The 9,427-nt window shown below is 40.1% G+C and overlaps 1 protein-coding gene across 2 annotated transcripts in view; it reads right to left on the bottom strand.

The window, feature by feature from the left end:
- Window positions 1-472: 472 nt before the first annotated feature.
- The window catches only part of ACD (ACD shelterin complex subunit and telomerase recruitment factor), a 59,815-nt gene continuing 50,860 nt past the window's right edge, over window positions 473-9,427 (bottom strand). For both annotated transcript variants that reach the window (XM_075826681.1, XM_075826680.1), the window contains exons 12-14: window positions 8,055-9,019; window positions 4,758-4,837; window positions 473-1,635 (exon numbers count right to left, since the gene is read on the bottom strand). In XM_075826681.1, coding sequence (XP_075682796.1) covers window positions 1,569-1,635; window positions 4,758-4,837; window positions 8,055-9,019 — 1,112 coding nt within the window. In that variant the 3' untranslated portion in view covers window positions 473-1,568. The remainder of the gene's footprint in view (window positions 1,636-4,757; window positions 4,838-8,054; window positions 9,020-9,427) is intronic.

Here is a 9,427-nt window from a genome sequence, read left to right as displayed (position 1 = left end):
AGATCTTGATAATGGTGAGAAATTGAAACACAAAGTATATTAGGAAGTTGTATAATGCTTCATTTAAAACTGGATAACCTCTTTAAAAATAGGAATCACATCTCTGAAGAATATAAAAAAATATATATATATACACAATGAAGCACTGAGATGAGATACACTATGGACATCCAGGAACAGGGCAAGTCAACTTCCAATTTCCTTTACTGTTGACTGTCCCGCATGACATTTGAGGCAATCTGTCAGTATGAATTTGAGCGGTTTCCTTTCATGTAAGCCAGGCGGTGAGCGCTGGAGTACCCAGCCCTGGCACAATCTAGGATGCTTTTGAGACAAATGACAGAGAAACTTGCATGGCAAACATTTCTGGTAATAAGCCGGCTACCTAATGACAATAACTTTAAAGTTTTCCACTTTTTATTTGTTTTATTAATTTATAGAATAGGAAATCATACAGATTTATAATGTACATGTATTTAAAATTCTGCTCACATAACTCTTATATGTTACCTATTATACAAACGAGTGAAAAAAAAAAAGACAAATGAAAAAACTGGACAATTCTTTTAATGTGTACACGTTTCTCTTATTAATAACACGTAAGCTGCACATTCTGCTGAGTTCTGACAGAGGATCAGTCCAAATCCACGGCATGCAGTTATGTCCTCTATCAATTATATCATGACTGAACTACACTTCCCATCATGCCAGAAAGAAAAGCATTACATGTATTTTATGTCTAGAATTATTCCGAACAATTGTTAAACAACAGTAAAAGGACCACATAGGTGTTTTTGCCATTAGTGGACATTTTATTAAATATAGTTTTGGATATTCCTAGGTCTGTTTGTAAAAATATAGCTATGGACACCTTAAATTACAAAAACGAAGTAAAAACTGCTTGGAAGCGGATTCTTTGCTTGTCGGATTATCCGCAAGCAAGAACATTAAGGGTGATTACACACGGCGAGGATACGTATCCGCCCTGTGTGCCGCAGGGAATGTCCGCTGCGGAAACTGCAGCACTTAGCCGTTTCATCCCATGTGACTGCTGCAGCCAATTACAGGTTATAGCGGTGGTCACATGGGATGAAGCATCATCCCAGGAGGCCGGCACTCTGAATTGGCTGCAGCAGTCACATGGGATGAAACGTCATCCCAGGAGGCCGGCCTGGAGGAAGAAACAGACTCCTGGGGAAGTATAAGATTTTTTTTTTTCCTCCTGTTGCGAACCCGCCGCAGAAAACGCAACAACTGCTATTTGTTGCGGGTTTTACCTCCCAATTGAATAAAATGGGGAAAACCCGTAACAAATAAGCAGCGTTTACGTAAATACAACGGACATGCTGCGACATATAATTCTGCACTGCAGGTCAATTTCGGAGTGTTTTTCAGTCAGTATTTACGCAGCGTGTGGATGCGATAACTTTGCTGCTACTGTATTTGTTGCGGAAATCCACAGTATTTATACCGTAAAAAAAGCAGTGGAAACAATTGTCAGGAAAAAGAATCACTGATCTATCAGGTTTATGTTTACTGGCAGATTAATACACACATAAAAGGGCCAGTTACAGAGCTTTTTCTTGGCCTTCTGACAACACCTTTACAGCCCATTTACGCAGGTCTGCTGGAATCCTGAATGGGGGAGAAAGAGAGAAAAAAAAAGACACAGTTATGAGTTAGAACTGAGATTATGTCCAAATTGTTCTAAACAAAGATGACTAGGGAGATTTATCACAAGATTCATGAATTTAGTAGCAAAAATGGCACAAATTGTAAATAACGAGGTAAATTCACACGGGTTCCCATGGGTTGGATGAGCTGTGCAGCGTATAGGACCTGAAACCCATAAGGAATTCCGTATTAAAAACCGCACCAAATTGTGGTGCAGATTTTCAGACGGAGTCTCCACTGCTTGAAAGAAAAAAAAAAGTAGTAAAAAAGCTAATACTTACCCCCGGCCGTTGTCATTACGAAGGGTCCCTATGTTCTGAGTGTAGCCCGGCCTCCTGGTACGATGCTGCAGCAGTCATATGGGATGAAACGGGCTGCACTCAGCACATGGGGACGCATCGTCAGCGGCTGACAACGGCCAGGGTTAAGTATTAGCTTTTTTTTAAATTAATTTTAATAAGAAAAAAAAAAAGGTTTTATTATTTCCCCAGACTCGCAATTTTTGAGGCAGAATCGCAGGGTTTCCCCCCGTAAAATTTGCTATTTGTTGCAGGTTTTGAATTCAATGGAGAAAACCCACAACAAAAGAGCAACGACACTGCAGCATAAATTGACATGCTGCAGATCTAAATCCGCACTGCAGATCAATTTATAAACGTTTTTGCCGCAGAATTTTTCTGCAGCATGTGCATTCGATTTGCTGCGGAGAATCCAAAATGTTTACGCGGTGTCGAAACCCAGCCTTACAGTCTTAAATTCAAACAGCTTAGAATTAGACTAGATGCGACAAATTTATCAGTGGCTCACGCTGTGTAACTTTATACCACCTCTTGGTTGGCTTATTTTAGTCCACTTTTTTGGCTACTAAAAACGCAATTTAGTGCAACGCACCTTTTTCCGATAAACCACGCCCCCTGTTGTGATAAACCACTTCCTCTTGTCGGACTAGCGGCAAACTGTTCTTTTTCATTGATAGATTTGTCTAAAATGGTTTGGGCCAAAGAGGTGGTACAAAACTCTGCCCCAATGTTTCTATATTGTGCATGTGATATAATATATTTGGCACAACTTACTAGGAAACTTACTACTTTATGAGTTTCTTTCAACACTTCAAAACCATCAAAGTAGCTGTAGAATGATTTCAAGACATATAGAAATGGTAGTACAAATTTGACAGTTTGTGGTAGAATTCTGGTCCATTTTGCTATATTTCCACCACTGTCACAGCCAAAATTTGGTGGTGTAAATATTTAGGGTATACTGGGGAGGGGGGGGGGGGGGGTTGGGTTTGATATTAGATACAAAATGTATACTTTATGTGTCATCCATAGCAATTCTTTTTATGGGTTCGCTAAAAATATTTGTTATCTGTTCGAAACCTCTCTCTAGATACTTTAAAAAAATATTCATGTAGTAAAGAGTGCAATAGTATGTTTCAACATATAGTATGTTCATCCTATAAAAAGTATGGTATTGTTACAGACTACATCTCTTTACATTTTTTTTAATAAAAGGCATATAGAAACATCAATTAAATGTGGTGTGAACAAAGGCTAAAAGCTATTACATGGCTGATCTGCATCTAACTGTAAAATTCGCTGTTCGCCTCATTTTTATTTTCACTGTATAGGTGTAGCCTGTTGCGCTTTACTATACAGAGGGATACTGTAAAAAAAAATATTGTTTTTCACTGGGTCACTTGGCGACGTACGTATGCCACTGTATGCATATACAATGCCATACGTCGCAGTCCTCCATCAGAGGTACACGTCGGGGGATACTCCTGGGGCATATACCGCTGATAACAGGTAAAAAGACGTGAACAGTCTCTAATCTACCATCTGAAAAGAAATTTTGATAATCTGGCTCTGCATGATAATGGAATTTTGAAAGACCGGTCCCAGAAGACTGACACTTGAAATAACTTTTAAGGAGACTTTGATGAAGAAACAAATTGATATATTTTGTGCTAAAGGGGATTTTGGACTTAAAATACAATTGATGGCGCCAAATCACTAGAAGTAATAAACCGTAATGTTCAACTTTCTATTGGGTAAATAATGTGTTGTACATGTGGATGTGAGGAGGGGAACGTGGCAGCGGCAGTATGGGAATGTAAATGGCAGCATGTAAAAGTTATAGGGGTTTTCCCATCAGAGACAATTATGACATAGCCACGGGATATGTTATAAACGTCAGATCTTGCGGGTCCCACCTCTGGGACCGGCACCTATCTAGAACGGGCCCCCTAAACCCTGTTCTACTGCTTTGTGTTGTGGCTGAAGCGTGCGATTCCCGACCATGAATTACAGAGAAAAGCATAGTTCGCATGCTACGCTGCTTCCGTAAATGCCATTCACCACTATGGGGGTTACGGAAACAGAGCCACGCTGTTTTCGTAATTCATGGTTGGGAATCACACGCTTCAGCCACAACACAAAGTAGTAGAATGGGGTTTAGGGGGCCCCATTCTAGAGATAGGTGGGGGGTCCCAGAGTTGGGACCCGCATCTCTCTGACATTTATGACATATTCTGTGGATATGTCATAAATGTCTCTGATGGGAAAACCCCTTTAAGTACATTATGGGTTTTTTTTTGTGATATGTAACCTTGCTGGAGTTTTTTTTTCTCATAAAGGTTGGATAAAACTTCTATACATTTTAAGCGCAGAAGTATATTTTATGTTTTTCTATGACAGCCTGATAATCCAGAATATGCCATAATCCAGCCACAATTCATGCCAAGTTAAAGGCATTTTACTGTATATAACAATAATTATTAAGTGTCCCGGGAATCACAAGAATAAAATAAATTTCTTCCTATGGAGAAGGTGCTACTGTGGATTTAACGTGCAGATGTGTAGAATTGCTTCCTATTTTAAAAAACAGCAAGATATTTCCTTTGTTAGATTTAAAGAAATAAAAAGCGACGTTCTCCACTGTGTCTGGTTATCATTCTGAAAGCAATGCACGAGCGCTGGAACATCTTCTTGCTGTTCAATCATCACGTGGCTATAGCAGAAAGAAAGGTGCCAACTAACGTGTCCCAAGCTTATATTGTAGGTTTGATACATGTAACTCACTGTATAGTGTTCACACAGGCGCAGAGCTCTTCAGAAGGAGGCTTGTACTTATACTGAAATGACGTTCCATCACGGTGGACCTGTGTAAAAAGAAATACAACCATTACCATAGATTTGCGAATGTAGTAATTTCACCAATTTTTTTTCCGATAATCAATGAAATTAAACATTATGTCTGATGCAACACAAACATGCATCCCGGCTCTCATACCTCAAAAGAGACATCAGTTAGCAGATAGCGATACAACCAAAGGCAAACCATGAAGATTATTCATTGCAAGAGGAAAAAGAAAGTGTAAATGTGGCATGGAGTCTTGAAGGGGTTGTAGGAGTTTACAAAAAAAGGTCTACCTTTTGTTTCCCGGAAACAGCGCCACTCTAGAACATGAGCTGCACTTGGTATAGCTGCTCTGCCACACCAACTTAAATGGACAAGAGTGGTCCTGTTTCTGGGAAATCTTCTACAACACCTTAAAGGGAAGGTGTCATGATTTTTTATAATATTGCTTTTAGTATGATAAAAAAATAAAATTTATTTATTTGTGTTCGTGTGTTCTACTTTTTACTTTTTTCTTACTTTTACTTCTCTATGGGGGCTGCCATTTTTTTTCATCTCTGTATGTATCGATTAACGACACATACAGAGATGGAATACGGCACATACAACCCCATAGAGAATGCGAACGGGAGCCGTTCTATTCACTGCAGCATACGCCGTCTGTGTGGGAACGGCGCATGCGCCGCTCCCACACAGACCAAAACGTAGCTCGTTCGCAGAGCGAAATCTGGCGCCATTTTCATATGGACCGGAAGCCGCGGCCGGACAGTAAGATGACGACTTCCGGCCATATGTTCAAGGAAGCGAAGGCGCAAGGCATAGGAGCGAAGGCGCAAGGCATAGGAGCGGAGGCGGCAGGAGCAGGTAATTTATGTTCGTGTATGTCATTGTGTGTATTATGTTCGTGTGATACTGTCTGCTTAGCACTGTATCTAATCCTCCTACACTGTGCATTCGCTCAGAAAATGGCGGCACACAGTGTAGGAGGTTTGAAGATTCAACCTCCTCCTTCTCCTGGAACTAGCCAGAATAAGGGAGGGGGGATTGTGTGAGGACACTAGAGAGTGTGTGTCTACCCCAAATTTGCAGCATAAAGCAATGAGGTTGCTTTACCACATTGACCATGCTTCAATTTTGGGAACTGCTCCCTCTAGTGACCAGCACATGGAAAGGTTATAAATTAGAATCTAATTTATCATATTTCCTGACTTGTGAAAAAATTAAAACCATGTGTAATCACTTAAATAATAATTGTTTAACTAAAAAAAATAAAAATTTTTTAGCGACACATTCCCTTTAACAATCCCTACTTGTTAGAAAGGTCCCTTGACAATAATCTGACTACAAAGTGACCCCCTGCTGGGAATCCCAGCGATCAACTGTAATCTGTGGAGAAACCTGGCAGTAAGTGTTTAATTGCCCTGCAGTGCCACCGCAGGGAGATTTAAGAATTAGTGCCCATTCATATCAGTGGGTTGTCCGTGTAATGCAGGACAGAAAAGGCCCTCCAGAGCGAGAGACGTTCTTTGTAGCCACTCTCGCCTAAGGATACTGAACAACGGACCCCCATCTATTACCTCAGAATTCCCTTATAGGGCACATGAAAATGAGTTTTCTAAACTAGACAGCCCCTTAAATATAATCCACTACACAAATTTCCAAATATTACATCTAGCATGATAGATGTTCTTATGTTCCTTAGCTGCAAGGTGATTCTGTGAAGACTATTGGACTATCCATCAGCACCGTTATAATGGACACCACAACGGCGTTGTGAACACAGCCTTTGTCATTTTTAATAAGTATTTTTTAGCCAAGGAGTATATAATTTGCCTTAATTAAACTCCCTATTTATGGAGGGAAGCATTGCTAGAAGCATAACAATTCTTCCATGCATACAGTAGAAGAAACTTTGGATACTATGGGGCAGATTTACTATTTAAAATGCGCACCAATTAATAAACGTTTTAGACACTTTTTTCGACATGTTCAGCAAGGGGGTGTGATTTATCGAGTAAGGGGCATGTCTCTAAATGCGTCACCGTGTACCAAAAATGCATGTTAACTGGTGTCACCTAATAGGTGGTATAAGGCAGAGAAAAGGGTCTAGCATAATGTGCCAGGATAAGTGGGTCTTTCCCTCTTTCCTTACCAGGCTCAGTCTCATGCGTAGAGATACATATGAGACTGATCTCAAAGTATCGAAACGATGTCTGTAGATGTAATATTGTAACCTCTGGTTGTACCATACCCCTGCATCAAACATTGTAACCTCTGGTTGTACCATACCCCTGCATCAAACATTGTAACCTCTGGTTGTACCATACCCCTGCATCAAACATTGTAACCTCTGGTTGTACCATACCCCTGCATCAAACATTGTAACCTCTGGTTGTACCATACCCCTGCATCAAACATTGTAACCTCTGGTTGTACCATACCCCTGCATCAAACATTGTAACCTCTGGTTGTACCATACCCCTGCATCAAACATTGTAACCTCTGGTTGTACCATACCCCTGCATCAAACATTGTAACCTCTGGTTGTACCATACCCCTGCATCAAACATTGTAACCTCTGGTTGTACCATACCCCTGCATCAAACATTGTAACCTCTGGTTGTACCATACCCCTGCATCAAACATTGTAACCTCTGGTTGTACCATACCCCTGCATCAAACATTGTCGCCTTACAAAAATAAGGATAATGCTCAACTTATTGGCTCAGATTAATCGGTCTTATCTGCTGTGTGACACTTATTTGCACAATGCACGTCGGTTTGTGAAAGTGGATGTGGTTTACTGCTGGGCCAGGATTTATGAAATCTTATGACTCCACACAGACGTCGGCGTAGAAAAAGTGCCGTCATTTTTAGTGTGAAAGTTAATGGCAGTGATCGAAATTTGTAAAAAATGTGAAGGCACATGTGATTATAAATTTGTTGTAGCTCATGTTTTAACTTACACATTTAGCTAAAATGAGGCCATTTAAAAAAAAAAAAAAAAAATAAAAAATGTGGGCCATTGTATGGTGCACTTAAGTACAAGAAAAAAACCATAACATATATGATGTGATATTGAACGCTTGTGATCATTAAGCATGCAATTTCTTCAAGTCACATAAAAGCTTCTTTATAATTGTGGCCAAATATAACAAAGTAAACACATTTCATGGCTTAGCAGAGCAAAGAATGTATAAAATATTCTTTAAGTAACATCTAGCAGCGCCGTTCCTCACCAATTTATTCTTTCCGATTTCAATGATAGGTTCTATGGTTTTCTCTTTGGCCTGGAATGAAGACGACGGTCTATATATTCGATTAGGTGGGGTTTCCGGAACGCAGGTTTTGCTTGCTGTTGGTCCCTTTGCAGTTAACTGCTCATCTGAAGAGTCTTTATTTTGAAGGGTTTTTGGATTGACCACAAACTGTAAAATGCTTTTTTGTGCTGGTTTCCTCTTTCTGCTGGACTTATGACTTAGTATACTTGTATTGATATATTGTTCAGACTTTCTGTTCTTTTTTTTCATGTCTGAAACAGGGATGGCTGCGTCTCTTTCTGCTATTTGCTTACGGACTGCAGTCTGATCATCATCATCGTTAGCAGGTACTTCACCAACTTCTTCATCTGAAGACACAGTAGTAGTCACACAATCCGGCCTGTCTGCTTGTTGCTCACAGTCTGAAAGTATACTGGCGAGCTCCTCTGAAGTTTGCTTCCTCTTTGACGCTTTCCTTGTTCTCGGAGAACAGCTTTTCCCTCTGTTGCTCTCATCACTTAGGGAAAAAAGGTCTCTCTTATTTTTAGGGCTACTTTCAATTACGGACATATGAATTGGACTTATCTGAACTTTACTGCCCATTGACAAACTTTTCTTTAGTGAATCTTTCAATGAGTCTTGCGTAAGTGGTATCAGATTGAGAGAGGCACTACTGGCGTTTAAACTTCTTCCTGGACTGCAGATAGGGCTAGCATTAGTACTGGCACTGCCAGTCCGAGGTATTCTTGTACTAGGTTGTAGTGGATTGGGAGAATGTTCGGAAAACATCAAAGGGGAAACCTCACTCTTGCCACCTGGGGAGTCACCCGTAGATACATCTGCATTAGGTGTCAATATATCAGGAGTGCTACTGTCTGGATCTGATCCAACCCCAATCTCTCTGCTCTTCTGTGCAACAGAAGTCGAACACTTAGGATGGGAATCTGAAAAAGCATGAACAGAATTATTACAACAGGGGTGCGTGAACACAGTATAACTGGAGAAACAAAAAAGCATATACAGTATATTAAAATGTAAAACATAGAGTATAAAGTATATTAAAATGGATGGATAAGGAATAAAAATGTTCACACGCTTAACAAAAAACGTCTGAAAATACGGATACGTTTTTTGAGCAACTCGCGTTTTTTACGGACGTTTTTGGAGCGGTTTTCAATAGAGTCTATGAAAAATGGCTCCAAAAACATCCCAAGAAGTGTCCTGCACTTCTTTTGAAGATTACGCGCCATATTTTGACAGCGACACGTATAAGTAAGGCTCGTGGGAACAGAACATCGTAAAACCCATTGAAAGCAATGTGCAGATGTTTGTAGGCGTATTAGGGTGTTTTT

This window comes from Rhinoderma darwinii, chromosome 5 (assembly GCF_050947455.1).
Source record: "Rhinoderma darwinii isolate aRhiDar2 chromosome 5, aRhiDar2.hap1, whole genome shotgun sequence".
NCBI lineage: Eukaryota > Metazoa > Chordata > Amphibia > Anura > Rhinodermatidae > Rhinoderma > Rhinoderma darwinii.
The sequence above is the reverse complement of the archived record's forward strand: the minus strand, read 5'-3'. Positions and strand labels throughout refer to the sequence as shown.